The sequence below is a fragment of the Diadema antillarum genome, unplaced genomic scaffold, assembly GCF_040938485.1.
Source record: "Diadema antillarum isolate AM-2024a unplaced genomic scaffold, OU_Dant_1.0 seq00002462_RagTag, whole genome shotgun sequence".
Classification (NCBI taxonomy): domain Eukaryota; kingdom Metazoa; phylum Echinodermata; class Echinoidea; order Diadematoida; family Diadematidae; genus Diadema; species Diadema antillarum.
In genome coordinates this window covers 194-24,210 of record NW_027273069.1, presented here as the reverse complement: position 1 = coordinate 24,210, position 24,017 = coordinate 194, and the positions used below count along the sequence as shown (strand labels likewise).

Here is a 24,017-nt window from a genome sequence, read left to right as displayed (position 1 = left end):
TGCATTTAAAGCCTCTACAACATCGGCTGTCATAGTGATAGTGCAGTAGGAGATAATAATTCAAGTAATCCATCATAATAGTACCGTGTATCAAAATAACGAGCTGTGCCCAGGAGCTGCTGCAGCGAACAATCGACGTGCGTTACGAAACTTCGGACGAAGAGGGCAGTGTTTGGCAAAATTACAAAACCGGCGTGATGACGCACCCGTCCGCGAGCGCTTGCACAGTGCAGCCAGCAGTGCACTGCGTCCTCGTGCATGCAGCCGCGGGGCTGGTATTGAACTGCATACACGTGTGCGTACGTACAATCGTCAGCCAGGTTGTGTAGTTTTTGTAGCAGACGAAAATTTTAGTTGCGCAATATGCGTCCACTGAGCTGGAATAAATGAGATAGCACGGAACCTGGTCACGAAGATGTTCTCTGTCGATTTTAAAAGCGAAGAGGAGGTGAAGGAGTACATTAAGAATGTGGGAACAGAGTACAGCTTCCAGTGTTACAAGGAGAAGACTCCAGACGGTAAGGTTATTTGGCGAAAAGGCATGGAAACCGTACATGCATCGTGTATTTACTCCCGTGCATGATCGAGCATAGTTACATAATATCTTATTCTTAAGGACGCAGAGTTTTACTATAGGCATATCCGGTCAATTGTGTTTAAAGGTCCTACCATTAATACTATGAAGTATCAACTGCAACGTTACTGGGCTTAACTGCAATAGTGGGGTAGGATCGAGTGCACAATTGCCAGAGATCGTCTTCTTCCATTAAATGTGCTGTTTTCATGCTTGAATTTAAGGCACTGTTTTTGTGTGCGTTCTGTGTAACGGCCAGTGCTGACCACTTCATCACAGACACAGGTTTTGCATTCTGCTCTTTGCAATGAATGAATGTTCATGAACACGATGAATGAAGGCTATTAAAGCGGGATCTTTCTCAATTTTTTTAAAGGTTTATCATGTCATGCATAGTAAAGTAGTGACTCTCATGCACGTCCTATCCGAGGGACAGAGTGTTTTTGCCTCTCTTTAATACTTACAAGAGGGGCGGTATGATTACACACAAATCGATCACTCAGTGGGACGTGGGAATCAAACCTGGGTCCTTTGGATCTGGAGGCAGACGCGCTATTTGACCGAACCATATCATATCGCCACCTAGATGCGACCAACCCGAACGCAAAACATTCTCCCACAGTTTAGGCAATAAGCTATGTAAACTGTACCGTAGACATGTACAATGCCAATGGAGCATGCCAGGATTATAATCTCTGCCCTGTCATAATGCAGTACTAGTTGAGTAGGCCCTAGATTTTCTATTCTACTGTTTAGCATAAAGAAACTGCATCAGGATCTTTTTACTATTACTAAGCAAAAGTGGTCTTGCGTATTTCTACTCCAATAAATAAAATAAATACACCCATTTGGCATTGTCCAGTTGTCATGGTAACATGTGTACAGCACTGTATTTTGCTGACTTTACAGATTGACAGTTTGTGTAATGAGTTTGACAATTAATGAGGGTGTACTCTTGGGTTGTCCATTTCCATTTGTACTTTAAATTGCTTCTGTCTATAATTTAATTAATTAAACTTCTTGATTCTCATCTGTTCTCGCTCGATCTCCATTGCTCCATTCATCTTTAATGTTCATACAGGATGCTTCCGGCTGGGTGACTTCTTTGCAGCCGTCAAGAATGACTTCCCCCAGGCTGCCAAAGCCTACCAGAAGAGCTGCGATGACTTCAGCCATGCCCGCGGCTGCAGCAAGATAGGGGCCTTTTACCTGTATGGGAAAGGTCAGTCTACAGTACAGAGAAACTTGTTTGAATAGACTGCATGGAGCAGTCACAGATATATAAATACTACTACTACTACTACTACTACTACTACTACTACTACTACTACTACTACTACTACTACCACTACTACTACTACTACTACTACTACTACTACTACTACTACTAATGATAATAATAATAAAATGCTTCATATATAACCCCAAATAGTTACCAGAGGTAATAGACCAGTTTGTCTTTTGTTACAAGAATGATCTAACAGAGTTTTGTTTTTGTTTTTGTTTTGTTTTGTTTTGTTTTGTTTTTGTTTTTGCTTTTTTTTTGGGGGGAGGAGTTTGAAAGTAAGTATGTGTTGTAGCAAAATCAACGGGTTAAGTTTGGTCATTAGAAGTGTTGCTCATACATGAAGAGCTCTCAAAGTTTGTTAATCTGTGTTTTATATTTTAGTGAGGATATAAGTTGAGCTGCTACAATATGAATGGTGTATAAATATACCTCACTGTTCAGCATATTTCAGCTTAAAGTGAATTTTCTGTCCTGTGAGATATAAGCAGTTATTACATGAGAAGGACTGGCAAATGAAGCTTAAACACTGGCAAAAAATAGTTATCTCATACTATTTGATTTAAAAGCAGCACATCCAAACTTTTAGCCTTACAAAACAAAGGGAAAGAGAGAGAGAGAGAGAGAGCAAGGGGGGATGGATAGAGATATTGAGCATTATAACCTGATTTCCTCATACCTGGTAAATCAAAAGTAATTATTATCATATTGGAAGTCACATCCTACAATTCCATTGCGCAGGCTAAGCCAGTGCTACCTGCAAACATTATGCATGGCTGTCCCTTTCTTGAAAACAAAACTTTTAAACCTTACTCAGAGAATGAATCCAAGAGATTGCCACTATCTTTGTTTTCTGGCATAGTCTCTTGACCTTTCACCTTTGACCCAGGTGTTGACCGTGACAGAGAGAAGGCCCTCCACTACTTCACCAAGGGTTGTGAGGGAGGAAATACAGATGCCTGCTTCGGAGCTGGCTCCGTGCTCCTGTCATCACAGAAGGGCACGAATGAGGCCGAGGAGGCCCAAAATCGGTCCCGGGGTCTGGGCTACCTGGAAGGGGCCTGCAAGCAGGACCATGCCGCTAGCTGCTTCAACCTAAGTGCTATCTTCATCAAGGGTCTCAGCGGGGTCGAGAGGGACATGGCGCGAGCCGCCCACTACTCTGTGCGCAGCTGCGAGCTGGGACACATGTACGGCTGCGTGAACGCTAGCCGGATGTACGCCATCGGTGACGGGATCGCGAAAGATGAGAGTCTGGCCGCAAAGTTCAAGGAGAAAGCCAAGGAGTTGCACACCGAAGCGAAGGAGACCAACAGACAATTAAAATTTGGGGAGACGTGATGAAAGTGTTGTGACTTTAACCTGTTGAGGATGAGTCGCCAGTAGCCTATACTCGGGCAGGTGTCTATAGGAATTGCGTGTTGTAGCGAAATCAGCTCGTCCTCAACGGATTAGTTTATTCTCAGATGCATGATAGTATCTCCAACAGAGCTCCCAAATCTTTCTGACTTTGCAGGAATTTCCCCATAAAAATGTGAACTTGTTTTGGCATCCTAGTCCAAGAGCATTAGGTCAAAAAAGGCTTAAACCTGGACATTTTTGGTAACAAGCTGATTTTTTCAGGATAGGTCCAGAAAAATGTCTAGAATAACATACTAAAAGTCCTCATTAATCCTCTTTGAGCGTTTTCCGCAATCCAAGATGGCGTCCAAAATGGCCGCCATATCCAGAAATTCTTATAACTTTTCAACCAGAGAACCAAAGTACAAAATTTAAATGTCTAAATATATGTTTTTAAGCATGAAGAACTCAATAAAACACATATAAAGAGATTTTGATGCGCGCAAGTACGGTAATCCAAGATGGCGTCCAAAATGGCCGCCATATTTTGAAATTCTTATAACTTTCCAGCCAGGTACCGCACATACCAAATTTAGATGTCTAAATATATGTTTTGAAGGATGAGGAACTCAGTAAAATACATATTAAGAGATGTTGACGGACACAAGTACCGTAATCCAAGATGGCGTCCAAAATGGCCGCCATTTCCTTAAATACATATAACTTTTCAACTAGGCAACCCAATACAAAATTTAAGCGTCTATGTTTCGAAACATAAAGAACTCAATGAAATACATATTAAGAGGATGTTGACGCACGCATGTCCCGATTAAACCGCTCGACCTCTTCCTAAAATGCAAAATGGCGTGCAAAATGGCCGGCAGTCACAATTTTATCTCACAATTATGTAAATGTTAGTATAGTTTATAAGAAACATTTTTATTTAGAAATAGTTCTTATGAGTAAAGTATACAAATAAAATATTTGGATGTTAAACTCAAAGAGTGTGTCCTTGTTACGAGAGAAACATTTCACCATCGTATTTGTTGCTAAACAGAGAGCCTACTAGATCTTTTTACCACATGGTCTATTTTCGTCACCTCAAGCACATGGAATGAAAATTAAGTGCTAGCCCTTTTTTACTACCAACGCATTACTACCATGAGGTGAGTTCCATTTGAAACTGTCAGTTATCACTCAAGAAGTAAAAACAATTCTTGCTGATGTCTGTGTTACATAAATGTTGAAAATGAGTGTCTGCATGTGCGACAAAATAATGTGTAATTCATCACACGACAGTGAATTTCTTCGCTGCACGTATATTGCTCCACCTATTAAAACAAAGTGTCTAAATTATCTTATTCATTTCGTGTAGATTAGGTAAAACTATATTATAGATAGAAATCAGAGAATGTGGCACTGGAATACTCCTCTCCTACACGAGGGATCTTCTTTTTACTCGAAAGTGAAACATATAGCGCAAACGTTTGGTTAGATATTGAATTGCTTCCATCAAAGAGTAGGAAATATATAAAGTATAGTATTCAGGGAAATGGGCAATATATGGGAGGGTGTGAAAGGGGGATTCCCTCCCCCTCCCCCCAACATCAGGAAGATTTTGCATTTTCAGACTTGATATTCAGACATCTGATGCACCCTATTGGTGAAATTTTAAATTTTTGTTTCCATTAAAAAAGGAACAAAAAGTTATGTAATCATGGAAGTGCGCGGTCATAGGGTTGCCCGCTCCCACACGAGGGCAAAATTTCGTATTTTCAGACCTTAAATTTACAGATCTGTTGCACCTTTTTGGTGAAATATCTGATATTTGTTTTATATTTAACGCTAGAAGAAATATATATTCAGGAAAGTATCGGGGAGGGGGAAGTATGTGGGGAGAAAACTCCTTCCCATACGATTGAGAATTTGGCATTTTCCAATTTGAAATTCAGAGATTGAGCGCACTCTTTTGGTGAAATATCTGAGATTTGTTTTTGTCCTAAAATTAAGAAAATATATTAAGTGTATTAGTGGAAATATGCCGGGGAGGTGCAGGAGAGGTGTATGGGGGTGATGCACCCTCCCACAAAATGGATTTTCATTTTTTTGGTCAGGTTACGGGTTTAAGTATGGTGCCCAATGTTGGTGACATACTAGATTTTTGTTTCTATTAAAGAGTGTAAGTAGAATAAAGAATAAAGACTAGCATATCCAAGGCAATGAGCTAGTAGAGGATGGGGGAGGGGGGAATCCCTTTCGACTGGAGGGAGTTTTGCATTTCTTTGATCATTAACCGGCCTATTGCACCTTTGGTGTTATATTGATTGTCCATCCTCAAAGAGTAGATAATTCATAGTCTCAGTATCCCCATCCCCTCCAACTCCAGGGAGCTTTTATACTTGAATTGAAATGAAAATAATTATAATCATTTACACACATTTCATGGAATATTTGGGAATTGTTAATCAAAGGGGTATTTAATTTATATTGGGGATGTGAGCGGTGGAAGGGTTTTGTAGGAAGGACAAATTACCCTTACTTTTGCATTTTGTAAGTGAAAGATCTAGTGCACACATTTTGATGACATATTTGGAAATTTGTTAATCTCAAAAGTGTACAAAGTCTATGGAAAGGGGCCGAGCGAAGGACGTTTTGCATTTTTATGATTGCAATTCAATGCCAAAGTGCATATGATGAATATTTGGGAAATAATGATTGTATATAGGCCATCCCTTTCCACAAGGGGAGGGGGAATGCATCCAAGCGAACCTATACCCGTGTTGTGCACATTTGAGGGAAAGATTCCACTGGACCTTCTGAGTTTTTGAATCTCGAACATTATGTTGAATATCTTTGTCTCTTGGTAAACAAACGGCGGCCATTATGGGCAACATTTGGTTTTCGCGAAGAACTCACGAGGTTTTATTTGTACTTACGTGCTTCATGATCACTGTATAAGTATTTTGTTAGGTTCCTTATGTCTCAAAATATACATTTACACATTTAAGTGCGCATCGATGGCGGTTAACTAGTTACAGGCTTATGAGAAAAACAGGAAATGGCAGCCATTTTGGACGCCATTTTGGATTTCTGAAAGTGCTTAAGTGCTTTATTTGTGTTTCAAAATCTCCGAATAAGTATTATATTTGGTTCCCTGTGACTAAAAACGTATATTTCGACATTCAAAGTGTGTACAGTTGAAATCTACTTACTTGCAAAATTATGATTAAAAAAAAATCTGAAAATGGCGGCCATTTTGGACGCCATCTTGGATTACGGTACTTGCGTGCTTCAACAACTCTTAATATGTATTTTATTGAGTTCTTCATCCTTTAAAACATATATCTAGACATTCAAATTTTGTATTTGGGTTACCTGGCTGAAAAGTTATAAGAATTTCAGAAAATGGCGGCCATTTTGAACGCCATCTTGGATTACGGTACTTGCGTGCATCAATATCTCTTAATATGTGTTTTATTGAGTTCTTCATGCTTCAAAACATATATTTAGACATTTAAATTTTGTATTTTGGTTCTCTGGTTGAAAAGTTATAAGAATTTCTGGATATGGCGGCCATTTTGGACGCCATCTTGGATTGCGGAAAACGCTCAAAGAGGATTTATGAGGACTTTTAGTATGTTATTCTAGACATTTTTCTGGACCTATCCTGAAAAAATCAGCTTGTTACCAAAAATGTCCAGGTTAAAACTAATGCTCTTGGACTATCCTGACAAAGAGGACATTAACCTTTTCTGTGCCTGGGATTTGAAATAGTGTGAACAGGGCAATGGAGTTTTCTGTGCCAATAGGCAATCAAAACAAATGAAGGGTGAAGACCTTCCCACTTTGGGAATCATTTTTACCTACTGAGATATTATTTGTCCCTTGATAGCATTTGAAAACAGGAAAGCTTGCCCAACTTGGATATACACAGTATGTATATATCATGCTTTATCAAATATCCCCATAATGAATTGTGTACAGCTTTGTATGTGGTAAACACACACAGTGGAAGAATCTTCACTGGAGGTGAAGAATGTATGCATAAGAACACATTATCTGCTAACAGGCAGTTCCATTCATGCAGGCCTGCACTACTGTATACGCAATATATTTCACAAGTCTAAGTTTTTGCGAAACAGGACTTCCCGGTAATTTCGCGAGTGATTAAATTCGCAATTGTGGTGTCCTGTGCTATGCTGAACTGAGAGATGTATACGCGGACGTCACATTCATGATATCGGCATTAGAGTAATTATTTTCGTGTGTTTTTAATTTCGTGAATTAGCAGCTGACTCGCAAAATTCACGAAAATAAAAACCTTGCAAAATATTTGGCGTATACAGTAATTGATGTTTTTGAATGTACCCTGGTTGTCAGTGAATGAAGATTGAGTTTGGCCACCCTGTGCTACTGGGGGGGCGCGACATTTCGCGTGATTATTCCGCAACGCGTGATGCTCTCGCCGCGACATTGTATGACTTTTTTCTTCCAAGTATGGCGCAACTTTTGAGACCACATTTGTCGCTCCCGGGCATACCGTTTTGAAGCCACTACCCTTTGAAAAAAATTTGTCGACCCAAAAATTGCTCAAAAAACATGATTTTGTGTACAAATCCAATGTAAATTGTGTTTTTGTGATTAATTCATATAAAATTAAAAATAGGTATATTTTTACTTTCAATGGCTATTAATGATTTATTTTAGCCTGATTATGCTTTAAAAAGTTTCTGCGACAAATTTTGACAAAAAAACCCCAACAAAAAGTAAAAAACAAGGAAATACATAAGAAATTCAATAAACAATAAAATGCATACAGTGTAAGAAATAATTATGAAGCCGAATTTTTGCTTCGATATTATTGTTGAGGATACTGAAAAGAATATGTTCACCAAAAATTAGAAGTCTTGGAGCTTTTCGTGAGGATCGTGCGATCCATGACTGAGATCTGGGGGGGGGGGGGGGGGGGGGGGGGGGGGGGGGGGCAAAAAAGCCCCCCCTGGAATATTTGTGGAATCTCCCTGGTTTTGAAGTGTGAATTTTAGCAGCCACCCCTGGGGCTGTCTGGACATGTTGACAGCCTTGAAGTGAGGCTAGGCATGCAACCATTGAAAAATACCATAAGCATACAGATGCATGTCATGCATGTCAATTATCAAACCATTGCTGAAAAGAGTGTGTGAAATTTTATTCACATTATATGTAAAGAGACTACTGATTACCAAGTACTGACTTTGATCCTGTAGTACATTGTAGTTGCATATGACTTGCCTCACCTTGTCTTCATCTACTGAATAGAGTGTTTGCTAGAAAAGTTTTACTCTGGACTTAAATGAATAAGTTGTAAGCACGCAAATAATGATACCTTAGATGTTGTCCTGGGATTATACCCTTTTCATTAGTTTCTTTCCCCATTATTCCCCCCCCCCCCCATTTTCTTGAGATTTTTTGTAATAATAATGTAAGATGGTATTTTAGGGGTATACAATAGCAGATACAAGATTCTATATCGGGTGTGTCCTTGGAACACTCACGGTTCCTGCTTCACTTATTTCTTTTTGAAGCGCTCTTGCACATGTAGTCGAGGGGGGAGGGGGAGGCTACCTAAATTATTAGTGTTACTTTAGGGTTCATTTTATTAGGAGGTTCATTATGCAACTTACAATAGGTCCTCTCTTTCCATGGTAACAAGTGAAGGATGAATGCCTCTAGCCAATTCATTATTGCCCAGCTGTTACCATGGTGATTTGAAGTGCTATATGTTTTGATTACATAGTTATTGATCGAATGACATAGGAATCTAGTCTGTTTCCTATCCATAGCATTCCTTTAACCCATTGAGGACAAGTCCTGAGTATACTCGGGCGGAGGTCTATGGGAAATGCGTGTCGTAGCAAAATCAATCCATCCTCAACGGGATAAGAAGTTACATTAAAGATAAATGACATTATTACTGTGTGGCATGTTTTACAGATGTTGTGCAATGTCAATCTGTACTTACTGAGAAATGGAAGAAATGGATTTCATACATTTAATCAAATTGAATATGAATGAGTTAGAAGAGTTCATTGAGCACCAAAACAATTTGTTGTGGTTTGGTGTTTTTTGAGACAGTTTTGACAGTGTACAATAAACCATCTTTGGTGTTTCATGAGACAAAGGTAAAATACACTTCACTCAAGCCCTTTGTTTTTCTTGTCTTATTGTATGTCTTCTGTTGCAGAATATTTGAAGGTTGTCAAGCTGCCAAATTGAGCACTAATTCTTAAATTGGCAACAATTTTTAGGTGAAATTCATTCAGTTTCTCTCTCAAATTGACATGCCATGTTTCTTTTTTTTTTGTGTGTGTATGTGTGTGTGTGGGTATGATTGTTGTTTTTTTTTGATAACATGTGTATTGTGCATAATGCATTGAAAACACATGAAATTCAGAGATTCTACATGTATTTCACGATGAAATATAAATGGTAATTCTGCAGCAAATTTCTCCCAGACTTGATTGGTTTGCTTGCAAAGTAGAGGGTGTTACAAGGATATAAACCAGGTGAAAAAAAAACACATACATCTGTACACCTCTGATTTCTATAAGATGTATTTGGGTATTTCTCATTGGCCCATCACATTGCACAAACAAGTGAAGCCGCTGTGCAATGTAACCAGACACTTTCACTTATTTTCCATCAGAGACTAATACTGCCATTACATGTACTTATCTATTTTTCTTATCTGTCACTCGTAGGAAGCAAAGTTATTTGCTTCCAGCCAGCAACTGAAGTTTATCAGATGGCAGTCTGACAAATCCGACTCGTGTCGGTCGACTACAAGGTCAGTGTCAGCCATGTCAGGCGACGACCTGATGGGGCAAGATTGTCTTGATAGTCGTCCAACACAAATCAGATTCATCAGGCTGCGATCCGATACACTTCGGTGGGTGGCCGGAAGCAACAAACTTTGCTTGCGATGAGTGACCGACGAGAAATACAATCTCAGTGGAATGGGGGTATAACTAAGATCATGTGATGTTGTGTTTTATGTATACAAGTGCATGGGATTAGTGGGGTAATATGGCGGCATGATGGTTTCAAAGTGATTGGCCAGTGAGATAGCCAGATACAAATTGTACTTCCTACGGAGGTCGGTGCCTTACACAGATGCACCCTGATGTCGGACTCTCATGCTCACACACACACATATTAAAACAAACACAATATAACATACAGTACACACACAAACTGTAAATACAATAGCACAGAGGCAGGGATAGGGGTATGTTTGTGTGTAAAGATGACAGTGTGACTGTTTTGTTTTGTTTTGTTTTTTTTCTATTATGGTGCATGGATGTGTATGTACATACTGTACATTAACAGTGTGTATTTTGCATGTTTCTGCGAACTTGTTTTTGGTATATGTGTGTACATGTGTAGACGTACCTGAATTCATGGTTTCAGTTTGTACAGCAGTACATGCCAGTGATACCATAGACACACTTGATTACCGAAGTGATCTCGTAAGCTCAAGAAAATACTGTGGCAAGTGGAAGACAATCTAAAGTGTCCAAGGAAGCCAAACTGTTCTGGTGTTTACAAATGTATGACAAAAGGATAGGCCAATAGTAGGATGGGGTAAAGTCTGCTCGTAAGAGGTAAAGTAAAAATGATGGACTGACTACACAAAATGGATAACCAAGCCAAGAAAGTATTCAGAATCAGACAAGCAACATTGTTTACAGTCAACACCATTTTTATTCCAAAATGCTGCTGAAATATCCACATTAGTTCTATGTATGTACATCAAGTCAAAGTAACAATGACAACAATGAAAATCAATCAACCTGAAAATCTGGCCATCATCATTTCTGGTGCTCTCTGAGATCGCTCATTCACATCGTAGATCTTGTCTCGAACACAAGGATTGCTGAGGTTGAGAAAACCAGTGCCTGAAGTAGTAACAGTTTGTTCTCTGCTATTGACAAATAAACTTCATGTCTAGTTCATGAGCACATCAATGGGTCACAGGTACACATTTCTTACTTTTATTTCCTTCCCTTTACTTTGTACTTGAATTCAATCTTTTTCTTTCTTCTTTTTACCAGAATTGTGTCACACAATGACCAATTCTGGACTACCCTACCTAAAATCAAGAATACTGATTTCATTTTGTGTTTCAACTGGGAAACAATAGACCAAGTTCACTTCACACTTACACTGATTATTCCTTGTCAAATAAGCCTCAAAAACTTGTGTAGCTAGGAGACGTTGTAAGAGAAACTGTGCTGCAGGTGCATGTCTTTGGAACTATCTGATACTAGTATCTTTAACAGCAATCAAAGGCTCCCAAAATAGTTGAGCCTAGTGAACATGTTCAATGATGCATAAAGAACCCTGAGATGAAACAGGGAGATATGGCAATACAGAATGTCATCTTGTGCTCACAAGGAAGTGATACCAAGTTTGATAGCTCACTCTGGTAGACTTGTCATCCACATGGGTGTCTGTAAACACAGAATGAGAATGCTCAAAAATTGTTCACTCAATTGCCACAAGAGGATGCACTGTTACTACATTCAGGGCTGTGTTTGTGGTCTGGTCAAAGTATGACCGTATCTGTGCAGGGGACACAAGTGTCCACAATCACCTTTCTTTTGCTCAAATCCACGCAGGAGCATATCAAACTTCCTAACCAATTTAATACAGCACACCTGTGTGATATACTAATTGATGTAACTTCTTCTTCTCTTTTTTTCTTTCTACATCAGTTAAAGTAGTGTTACACAACGGTGAGATCATAATGCAGCCACTTTTCTATTAAAGAAGTGTGAAACTGATTCATGGCGAATACAGACTGTTTCAACCAGTCTGTAATTGAAAGATTTATTGCAAAGGGGGGAGGGGGGCTGTATCAGTAGGTAATCATTATATTAGCTGCAGTGACATTTTACTTGAATCCAGTCCAAACTCACTCAAGTTTGTCTTCACACTGCAGAGATACGAGTCACCTAACTCAGAGAGCACCGGTCTTATCCCTTCTCACTGTCTAAAAGCTGATGGTACTCAATGCTAACTTTAGTATTTTCTGTCGGGAATTAGTGGACCCCAGTCGTTCTTCTTCCAGAACTTGTAGAAGGCAGCTATGGAGCCCAGAGTAGCACAAGATGCCGAACCGACAGTGATGCTTTGTGCTGAAACAAAATCAAAAGCAGCGCAACATTGAAAAGGCTAAGCATCAGGAAAGGTGGTATCTACAATTTGTATACATGTACCCACATACAAAAAATTTGCTGCAATACATAAAACAAACCACCCATACTAGAACAACCTCACCAATGATCCTGTTCAATAGTTAAAAACAGACACACAGAAAGTAGTCTTTTATACCTGAAGGAATACTGTATACGCCGAATATTTCATGAGGTTTTAATTTTCACGAATTTCGCGAGTCAGCTGCTATTCGCGAAATTAAAAACATGCGAAAATACCGACTCTGATCCTGATATGAATGTGACATATGCGTACACATTTCTCCGTTCAGTACGGGACTCCACAATCGCGAATTTAACCACTCGCAAAATCGTCGGGAAGTCTCGATTCGCGAAAATTTAGACTCGCGAAATATATGGCGTATACGGTTCTCTATTCAACACTACTGTATCAACTGCACTTTATTTTGCTAATGGGAAGTCCTGAAAAACTGAGGTGCGGTTAACAAACCATAGCACCAAATATCTGTGTCCAAATATATTATGTAATATGAAGTCTGAATGTTGTAAACTTAATTTCCCCTACATAATTTTGTGTTGTAAATCAAAGGTGTCAAAAGCTGCCAAACATGGATTTGCTGAAATACATCTGGGATATAATCCATTTTTCTCTTTTTACATTCTGCAATTACCAATGACGTATATTTGTCAGCCTGTATTTCAACAAAAAAAAGAAAAAAAGAAATGGTACAAGGGACAGCATGTAGACAGATGAAATTTAAAAAAACAAAAGGAAACAACAACATAAAATCAAACTCAAGGTCTACGTGTAGTTAAGTCAGCAGAAAATTGGGCATTAAAACAGAATAAGTTAACTAAAAAAAAAAGAAAAAAATAATTACGTTGTTCTAACATGCTCCATGAAAAGTGAAAATTGTCTAAATTCAGACTATTTTTGTGACTAATTTCTCTGACTTTACAAATTTGACTGGAGGAACATCTAGCAATGTCAGAAACCTAAAGACTGCGGCAAAGTTCGATAAATTTTTACATTGAGTTTATATTGCAACAGCATATTTACGTCGAGATACAAAACGTAGGGCAACTTGTCAGTCAGTTGCAATTTGGCAGAGTATCAATGTCTTCACTTGCAGCCAAGCTGTTACAAAGCTACCATGAAGTCTTCATAGCTATGCTGTCTGCTGCTTTTATATGATCACAGTCATTTGATGGCTTTTCCCCATAAGCCATGGTCGCACTACAATGTATGTGAAATTCCAGTGCACTCCCATAAAACATACGCGGTTATAACGAAATTCCTGTTACACCGAAGTAACAATTCAGGCCCCAACATTATTTGCTCTATAATGTATCTTTTTACTGTGTATATGTTTGGTCAAATAATGACATTTTGATATAACAAAAGGAAACTGCTGGTTCCGAGGACTTTGTTATAACAGGAATCGACTGTACATGTATTAAGCATACTTTCACTGCCCAGTATTAATGCCTTGTGAAGTTTGGCAGTGTGCCTGCACACTTCACAAGAAATTACCAGCAAAACTTCACATACAATGATGTAAAACTTCCTTCATGCACTTGGAATGTTTCTGAATTTCTGTGTGCAGCATAAGACTATGAGAAGTTTTGTGTCACTCAAATACACAGTTTTGTCTGACATAGTGTAATCAAGTGACCAAACATCTGCGAGTTATCAGGAAGTAAACTATGCGTAGTTTCACATCGTATGACCATAGAGCCTGTGAGGTTTAATAGGGAACAAGGAAGGTTCAACCCACTTCTTGCCCCAATGAAAAGTCCAGACGTGCAGCCGCCAATAAAGTAGTTCAGGGGCGAGTCACTTTCTCTTAAGGAGGCAGTAGCACCAGTTGTCACGGCAAAAATGGCTCCTACTGCGGCTGTGAAAACAAATAAATGGGGAGGGGGTGAAAACAAAGAAGACTTTGAAAATTGTATCCACTCTTCCTTAAAAAATAAGTACAGGGGAAACTCGGTATAACGAACACTGCTATAACGAGATATCAGTTATAACGAGGAAATATTCCCGGTCCCAAATTTCCTTCCACACAAGTCTATGTAAAATGCTACTCTTATAGCGAGATCGGCTATAACGAAATAACTGCTATAACGAGATAAATTTTGTGACTTCCAAACAAAGAAAAACATAGTCAATCAAACCTGCTATAGCGAGGTAAAGCAAAATGCCTTCGGTAAAGCTTTACTTCGCCTGTGCTATCATCTTCCGAGATTGTAAAGCTTGATGCGCCAAAAACTGTCTTGTACACACATAATCATTTTCTTCAATGCACTCCAGCTAGCACTGCATGTTGTACGTGTAAGTGTGTGTGTGCGCGAACACTGATACATGCAGAAAATGTGGTGGGACGGCCATATGTGATACATGACATCATCATGACGTTTAGCAGGTGTGAGGCAATCTGATGCTGTGATTGGCCTTCTACTTAGGGAATTCCCCATCTTCACACACACGCAGTCATAATGTACATACAGAATGTGTCACATACACACACAGCATTGTGCAGACCATATTCAAGCTTTCCACACAACACACACCCATACGATAACCACATACCAATCCACAGACGATCTTGATACAATCGCAAGCTATATAAATTTACAAATTCAAACATCTACAATTAATAAGAAACACATTCTTGATATTGGATTTCCTTGGCGAAAAACATCTGGGCAATTCCGCAGTTAGAGGGACATGACCATAAAATTTCAATTTGGTTTTTTCCTTGATTTTTGTGTTTGACTTCAGAAAGAACACATTGATAATTCAGGAAAAACTATTTTTCAGGGTATCTTGATAGTTTTAGGTATTGAATTCACCAATTTTGAACAAGTAATCTTTCGGATTGAATTTCATCAGCAAAATCTCCATAATAGCAAAGAAGATAGCTAGTCAAGTTAAATGCCATTTTCTAGCCACAAATATTGAATTCACAGAGGCAATGCAGTGCTTTCATGGATAGATTAAGTAAAATCAACTTACATGTCTTCGAAATGCAAACATGTGTGCATTTCCCCAACCATTGGACAGTCATGTAACGTTACTAACCAAAAAGTGAAATTATTTACCTCCAGAGAGTATAAAGTGTCTATGAATGATAATATTTCAATTTTTCCTGCTGTGTCCAATGACTAACTGAAATATAAAAATAAGTATTACTAATCATTATAGAAGTTAGAAATAACAGCAGTCAAAATGTGTAACGTTACTAACCACGTAACGTTACTAACCACAGCCTGTGTGTATTGTAACGTTACTAACCATGAAATAAGTGAATAAGACTCCAATGGACAGGTCCTGGTCTGGCAAAATTTTGCCTGATGATAGAGTCAGATGTCAACTACGAGATTACGTGGTCATACAGTAAAAAGATATTGGCTTCTTTTTTTAGTAAATTAATTATGCAAATTTACATATGAAATCATATTTTCACCTATAACTCCATAAAAAAGACTGAAGGATTGCTAAATTTTTGTGTAAGAGTTCCTCAAGACACATCAAACAATTTTCTTGCAAAGAAAATAGCAAAATCAAAATCAGTTTCTTTTGTTTTTTATTGTTTTGTTAATTTCTTATGTATTTTAATGTTTTTTTAACCTTTTGTTTTCTATTGGTTTTTTTTTTGCCAAAATGTGTTGCAGGCACTTTTCAAAGCTTATCTACATTACAATTGATTGATTTCACTGGTCAAAGGTTGAAACAATCTAATTAATATCAAATTAACGAAAAAACACAATTTGCATTGGATTTGCACATGATATTATGAATTTGAGCTGTTTTCAGGTCGACATGCATTTATGCAAAACATTACATAACTGCAGAACGGTGTACCTGGACGTCGCAAATTTGGTCTCAAAATATGCGGGAGACTTCAATGAAAATATTCATGAGACGATGCGGCAAAATCTTTGCGCGTTGCGGAATCGTGGCGGGAAATGTTGGGGGGGGGGGGGGGGGGGGTCTACAGCATTTGCATCACTACAGAAGGCTCACAAGGTGCACATTGAGCGATTTTTTTTTTTTAACCACTTCCCATGGGAAGGGGCAATTGATGGAATCTGTAGGCCAGCAGAGCATTTTGTGTGGAAAGAAGTGTTAAAAACAATTGAGGCCATCGCTTCAAATTTTCTGTCCCAGTTTGAAATTATCATACAATGGTTTGTCGGGGTTAATTACGCTTCAGGTACAGCGAACAGACTTTTGTTTTCAGAACAGTGCAGAGATTAGACATTCAAACTGGTCTAAAAGAAAAAAAATACATGTCTCTAGACTTGAATAAACATGAATTCAACTAATACACTGTATTATTTGAGTTAATGTTGTATGACTTAAACTACTTTCACAATAATATAAAACATTGCAATATGCTGGATTCCTATTGTGCAATGACTACGCACACCACAATTGGCCATACACTGTACATACTACATACCAGTACATTAGTTTTTGCTCTTTGATTTCTTTCCCCTTTATTAAAGGTACTCTTGATTTCAAGGAACACATTAACTGTTTTGCTCAATAAAACAGGCTGCTTTTGTGAATTACTGTGAGTCATGATAAACAGTGATTGGCGAAGTTATGAAACTGTGGATATCACTTGACCTAGCCTTTAAAAGTGGTACTTTTTTTTAATTTGTAATTTATGCAAACTTTTTTTCTAGTCTTTTTTAACATGTACAAGTACAATGGTACTATACTGCATGAGTTTGATGATTGAAATAAGAGTTTCATGTCTTATCTGATGTTTTTTAGCTTTAACTTTGCATTCTCATGGGGAAACATGTAATGATTTGAGTTAACACACAATTCTGTAATCACTGGACAAACCGTAACGTTACTAACCGTAACGTTACTAACCATGATTTTTGTACTTAATTTTCAAACAAAGTTATTATGAGAAGGGATATTTGGGGTAGACATTGCCCTAAAAGCTAGAAATGAAAAATAAGTGTTGATATATTTCAAGCTATACCAGTTTTAGCAAACTTTTTGTTCAAAGTTGCTCATCAATTTTTTATGTCCTTTTTTTGTAACGTTACTAACCGGCATTAAAAGCAGACCTTTCTTCTAAAATAATTCATGAAACGATTTCATTCTTTGCTCTGTTCTAGGTCTACACTAGAATGATCTCTGGTGACATTAATGAGACTTCACATCCACAGATAGAGAAATGAGTCTAATCTAAATCATGAGAATGTCCTTAAAATGTAACGTTACTAACCGCGGAATTGCCCATCTTCTTACCCATAAAGGTGAGTAATTCCCCCCCACACAATATCAAGTTATCAGTATTGATTAAAATATGATGGGTAGTCCCACATGTGCAAATTAATGTCTTCATGTTATGCCTTCTTTTATGCCTACTGATATAACGAGATATCGGCTATAACCAGGAAAATGACTCGGTCCCGACCATCTCGTTATATCGAGTTTCCACTGTATTGACCAATTTAGCCTGTACTGGGCCATGGCCTTAAATTGGCACATCATCAGACAACAGTTTATGATATGTCAGACTAATGCATTGCTACACCTAAACAGTCTCCTATTGTACAATGTAGTCAAATTTTGGAGGGACTTCATAGAATGCTGAAAAAGAATATAAAACAAGATAAAAATAAAAATACAGAATTGATAGATGAAGGTAAGGGACACAATAATTTTGAATGCATATTTTTATTCTTTTTGAATGAAGAAAATCTCATGGAATTTATTATCCTCGGCATTGAAACAGTGACTAGCAAATTATGTCTTGCAACAAGATATAAGAAAAGAAATGGGTGGAACATCTCTATCTAGATCTTCTCTTGTAATCTGCTCTCCCTTAATTGACATTCTGCACTCCCATAAGTAGCCGGTGTAGTAACTAGTATGTGCCATCAAGCCGGACCTACCTAGCCTTTTTCATGGTCCATGACCATGTCTATAAAGATTCATTTAGAGTATACATGCTTTCAAGAAAATGACCAATCAGCAATCAGTATTTATGGAGACCATTTAATGAGACTAATTACTGGCTTCACTATTGAAAGTGAAGCTCTCATTAGCCTCATAGTATACTCACCAAAGGAGGCTGTGACTGACCCCAGGCGTAACAGACCCTCAGCAACGCCTGCAGGTTTCACAGACAGGGTGAACGCCCCTCCACAAAACCCTGGACAAAAGGGAAACACGCCAATGGAAGGAACATTTGTCAAATTACAAAAACATGGGACATAGGGCCTAGGCCTGTCTTAAAAAAATAAAGGGTCAAAAGCAGATGTGATAAGTTTGGTGATAAAATGTGATAAAAATTTCAGAAGAAACAATTGTGGTGAAGGTAGCCAAGCATGGCTGCAACTATTTAGATAGAAATCTGCATGTTACGTTCGAAAATCAACTTCTGAAAGTAGACCAGGTAGCAAGACAAGCCCCCTTCCACACCCTCTCCTACTCGGAGTCGGACGCTTCGCTGTGCTCCCTAGATCGCCCAGATCAGTCCGGGAAACCCGCTCATGAGGACCGCTCCCGCGTACGAGGACTGCCCCGCCTCATGAGGACCGCCCCCACGCCTCATGAGGACCGCCTGGTTTTTTTTTTTCAAAAATCGAGTTTTAATCAACCGATGCAGAGCGCCCATCAAAACATGTGTGTTTCTATGGGCGCTCTGCAGAGGTTGATTAAAACTCGATTTTTGAAAAAAAAAACCAGATAGGATTTTTTCTTCTTTTCATCATTGATAGTGGACATGTGTGGGCAAGTCCAAGATAACACGCGCGTTACGTATGGGACATTCAGAGACTTTTATGACCTGAAAAATAGTGTTAATGGCTTTTGATCATATTAAACTTTATCATGGTGATTGATATCTAGGAGAAGTATAATCATGCAAAAAATGGAGAAAAATGACCTTCACAATCATATTCTAGAAGAGAAAATATGTGCCGTTACGTATGGGACCAGAAAAATTTTGTTTTTTTGAACATTTTTTTCAACCTCAAAACTCTCTGAAAGTATTTCATTCTACAACTTGTAACTCACTGTGATGAAAGTCACAACACTCAAGATTATCACAGGTAAGTTTCGTGTCATTAGGTAAAAAGCTCTAATTACAGGTTCTAATTAAAGACAGACATGACCCGTTACGTATGGGACAGTTACGTATGGGACAGTTTATCCCCCATTCATTTAGTGTGTGAAGTACCATGTTTATGGGTATTTTGCATAATTATTGAAGTAAAATCAGTTGAAACTACTCAAATACTGATCCAGATTGTCAAGGAAACAATATTCCCCAAATATTCACCATCCTAATCATATTCAATCATATTTTTATATTTTTATGACCAACCTGAGTATGCATGCCCTTTGTCCCCCATTCGTTTAGTGTGTGGAGAGACATGTTTATGGGTATTTTGCAAAATAATTTTGCAAAATACCCATAAACAAATTTTTGCATAATTATTGAAATGGAATCAGTTAAAACTAATCAAATACTGATCCAGATAGACAAGGGAACAATATTCCCCAAATATTTACCATCATAATCATATTTAATCATACAGGGGAAACTCGGTATAACGAACACTGCTATAACGAGATATCGGTTATAACGAGGAAATTTTCTCGGTCCCACATTTCCTTCCACACAAGTCTATGTAAAATGCTACTCTTATAGCGAGATCGGCTATAACGAAATAACTGCTATAACGAGATAAATTTTGTGACTTCCAAACAAAGAAAAACATAGTAAATCAAACCTGCTATAGCGAGGTAAAGCAAAATGCCTTCGGTAAAGCTTTACTTCGCCTGTGCTATCATCTTCCGAGATTGTAAAGCTTGATGCGCCAAAAACTGTCTTGTATACACATAATCATTTTCTTCAGCGCACTCCAGCTAGCACTGCATGTTGTACGTGTGAAGTGTGTGTGTGCACGCACTGATACATGCAGAAAATGTGCTGGGACGGCCATATGTATACATGACATCATCATGACGTTTAGCAGGTGTGAGGCAATCTGATGCTGTGATTGGCCTTCTACTTAGGGAATTCCCCATCTTCACACACACGCAGTCATAATGTACATACAGAATGTGTCACATACACACACAGCATTGTGCAGACCTTATTCAAGCTTTCCACACAACACACACCCATACGATAACCACATACCAATCCACAGACGATCTTGATACAATCGCAAGCTATATAAATTTACAAATTCAAACATCTACAATTAATAAGAAACACATTCTTGATATTGGATTTCCTTGGCGAAAAACATCTTCTTACCCATAAAGGTGAGTAATTCCCTCACACACAATATCAAGTTATCAGTATTGATTGAAATATGATGGGTAGTCCCTCATGTGCAAATTAATGTCTTTATTTTATGCCTTCTTTTATGCCTACTGATATAACGAGATATCGGCTATAACGAGGAAAATGACTCGGTCCCGACCATCTCGTTATATCGAGTTTCCACTGTATTCTATATTTTTATGACCAACCCGAGTATGTATGCCCTATTCTTATCAGGATAGTTACTACTGGAAAATTGAATAGCTTAAAGTGTTTACACTGTACTTCCATTGATGAAGGGCAGTTTGCCATTTTGTTTCAGTAAAAAACAACTTGACACAAGAAATATTAATTTTTATAAATAAGTGATACCTGCTGCGTGAAACCCCAGTGATCGAGTAGATATATGTCTGTCTAGCAGTCAGGTCATTGATTCGAGTCACACCTCAGTATGTATACCCATGAATTTTGTCGTGGCTATTATTGAAACCTGAATTGAAGGACAATTTGTGTATCACTTGCAATAAAAAAAAAAAATCATTTTACTTTTTTTTTTTCAATATCTATATCACAACCATTTCAAATTGGATCTCAATCACATAAACTTTGAATTCCTCTAGTCTTAGGATTGTATGCTCTTTAGTAATTCATATAATTGGTTTCCAATCATCTCATTAAATGTTGAAAACTGAATCCCCATTTCTACAAAAAACTATACCATCCCTTTAATGCTGATTTTTCGTTGTGTATTTTGCCATTTTCCCCTCCCCCTTTCTGAAAATTGTTCAGTCAAGTACATGTATTGTTTAAAGTGTCTATAACTCAAAAAGTAGCTACAATGTTGGGATGCTTTCTTCAGGATGATTGACCATTTGTGTACTGAGAGACCTTCCCAGCTAGCTACATGCATTCACATGCATTATGTATGAGGATGTCCCATACGTAACGCATTTGTCCCATACATAACATTATTTCAATGCCTAATAAAAAATATTCCTTTTACTGTTTTTTCTTTTTTCTATGGTATTTAATTTCTCTAAACAATAAATTAGAACTTTCCAAAAGGGCATTAATATAACCTTAGCAATTTCAGAATAAACCTAAAAAAATGACCTCAATTTGTTACGTATGGGACATCTCATGATAGGACACGAGCTAATTTGTATAATCATTTGCATAATCCCTAAATTTTCATACCAAGTTAAACTATTTGATGAACTTCTTATGTCCACATATTAATCAAATATCATTTGCTTTCCTTTGAATTAATATGAATTTTTATAAATGTCCCATACGTAACGCTGTGTTTCACATTTATGCAAATGAAGCCCTTGAAATTTGCATAAATTTACGTAATATGTTTTCGTCCATGGAAATCAAAACTTCAACTCATAAGCTTCAAAATGATACCAAACATGTCAATGTTGAGCAAAGATGAAATTTTGCCTTCTGAGGGGACCTTATCTTGGACTTGCCCGTGTGTGTAACAAAAAATCACAGTGTAAAGTTGCGACAATTTATACGTCAGATGTGAGATGAATAGAAGTGAATAGGGGGCCTCATGAGGCGTTCCCCCCGGGCCTCATGAGGCGTGGGGGCAGTCCTCATGAGGTGTGGGGGCGGTCCTCATGAGGCGGGGCAGTCCTCGTACGCGGGAGCGGTCCTCATGAGCGGGTTTCCCGGACTGAGATGCACTGATGACATGCATGTGGTGGATCGCGGATTTGGTAATTGGACAGGAGAGTGGAGGATCGAGGATGGAGGAACTTTTGGCTTTTCAGTTTTGTCTAGTCTAGATAGACCCCTCTATGCTTTCTAGATGTTCTACTCTTCTACTAGGTTCTAGATCTAGTTTCTACATTAAACATCACCCAAGTGCAGTATCTATGGCAGCTGAAATCATCATAGGTGTCAGTTTTCATATATACAGATCTGTCGAACGTTAGATCTAGATTTATTCTACCCGGTCCCCATGCATTCTACCCCCCCCCCCCCCCCCCCCCCGTAAGTTAGAGTTGCAGTTGTCTCTAGCCGATACACAATACATTTTACATGCTGCACTTGGCCTGGTAAACACACAGCATTAAATGTAAACATGTGGGACTAGGCACGGAGCCGGCAAGATTTCACTCACCTATCCCACTTGCTATTGATGTAATTCCCACAGTTTTTTGAGTAGTTTGCTTGCCGTCAAGTTGATCGAACTTCGGCCGAAGGATATCTAGAATTCCTGAACTCATTTTGACCGAATTTGACGAGCGATCCTACAAGTTACACACCAGAGGGCTCTTCACCCTGCACTCCTGTCGAAAGGTCACTACCGGTTGTCCACCCAGCTCCAGCTATCGGATCGTATAAGCACGTATGATCGATTACCGGTATAGGGAAAAGAAGGGTGGGGCGGGTAGGAGAGTGTGTGTTTGTGTGTGTGTGTGTGTGTGTGTGTGTGTGGGGGGGGGGGGGGGATATCCCCTTTCCCCACACAATGGAGCATTTGCATTTCTGCAGGGATGGATCCATGGAATTCCAGAAAGAGGAAGGGGGGGGGGGGGCACAAAGGTAAGCAGAGCAAGTGAGGAGGAGGGTGTTGAAAAATGGGGTACACTAGTAGGGAGTTCATATCATCAAACAGAAATATTAAGATAAAACCATATTTGTATATACCCGACAAGACAAGACAGGTGAATACAGGTGAATACATAGGCCTAATAATGTATGGGAAGAACGACGCCCGGTGCGCCCCCCCCCCCCCCCCCCAACCTGGATCTGCCACTGTTTCTGTGCACATATGTATGAAATAGAAAATGATCAAGAGAAGATTATTGTTTGGTTGTTTAATATTTAAATGGCAAAAAAAAAAAAAAAAAAGAAGTCAAACTATAGGTTGCATGCACTATCAATAAATTGTTGCAATATTTTGTTAAAGCTATATAGCTATACCTCGTTCAACTGAATCGCAACTATCATTATGGGCCTACATGAAATTATCAGTTTCCACTCGTATATCAGAGTGAACCAGATCGAGCAAGAATCTGCAAAGTGTCTGGGGGGTATTCTCAATATCCTCATTTAAATTAAATGTCACCTTCAAATTCTCATTAATCAGAAACTGGAAGGACGCAAGAAGATGTTGGCTGTTAATCAATAAAATGTCACACAACGTAACTTTCAAGACCAGGATCAGATTTATAAGAATTTGGAAGTTATGCTCTGACTGGATGAAAAATAATCTACATGTACATCAGGACAATTATCATCTTTATCACTAATTTTTGACGAGG

The 24,017-nt window shown here is 38.5% G+C and overlaps 2 protein-coding genes across 2 annotated transcripts; one reads left to right on the top strand and one right to left on the bottom strand.

Moving 5' to 3' along the window:
- The first annotated feature begins 415 nt into the window (after window positions 1–415).
- Window positions 416–3,200, top strand: LOC139714833 (cytochrome c oxidase assembly factor 7-like). The gene is made up of 3 exons (XM_071626489.1): window positions 416–518; window positions 1,656–1,796; window positions 2,749–3,200. The coding sequence occupies exons 1-3, from the start codon at window positions 416–418 to the stop codon at window positions 3,198–3,200; spliced, it is 696 nt and encodes a 231-aa protein (XP_071482590.1).
- A 9,009-nt stretch (window positions 3,201–12,209) lies between these two features.
- On the bottom strand, window positions 12,210–22,976 carry LOC139714832 (NADH dehydrogenase [ubiquinone] 1 alpha subcomplex subunit 11-like). Its single transcript, XM_071626487.1, has 4 exons — window positions 22,871–22,976; window positions 18,520–18,609; window positions 14,197–14,316; window positions 12,210–12,379 (listed from the first exon to the last, which is right to left on the bottom strand). The coding sequence occupies exons 1-4, from the start codon at window positions 22,974–22,976 to the stop codon at window positions 12,264–12,266; spliced, it is 432 nt and encodes a 143-aa protein (XP_071482588.1). The 3' UTR covers window positions 12,210–12,263.
- Between the last annotated feature and the right edge of the window lie 1,041 nt (window positions 22,977–24,017).

Bases quoted from the DNA above. Each gene is read 5' to 3' on its own strand.
- LOC139714833 (XM_071626489.1), top strand. From the start codon at position 416: ATGTTCTCTGTCGATTTTAAAAGCGAAGAGGAGGTGAAGGAGTACATT. The intron at 519-1,655 runs GTAAGGTTATTT...ATGTTCATACAG, and splicing joins CAAGGAGAAGACTCCAGACG to GATGCTTCCGGCTGGGTGAC. The intron at 1,797-2,748 runs GTCAGTCTACAG...CCTTTGACCCAG, and splicing joins CTTTTACCTGTATGGGAAAG to GTGTTGACCGTGACAGAGAG.
- LOC139714832 (XM_071626487.1), bottom strand. From the start codon at position 22,976: ATGAGTTCAGGAATTCTAGATATCCTTCGGCCGAAGTTCGATCAACTT. The intron at 14,317-18,519 runs GTGAGTATACTA...TTGTTTTCACAG, and splicing joins GTCAGTCACAGCCTCCTTTG to CCGCAGTAGGAGCCATTTTT. The intron at 12,380-14,196 runs GTGGGTTGAACC...ATTTTGTTTCAG, and splicing joins ACTTTTCATTGGGGCAAGAA to CACAAAGCATCACTGTCGGT.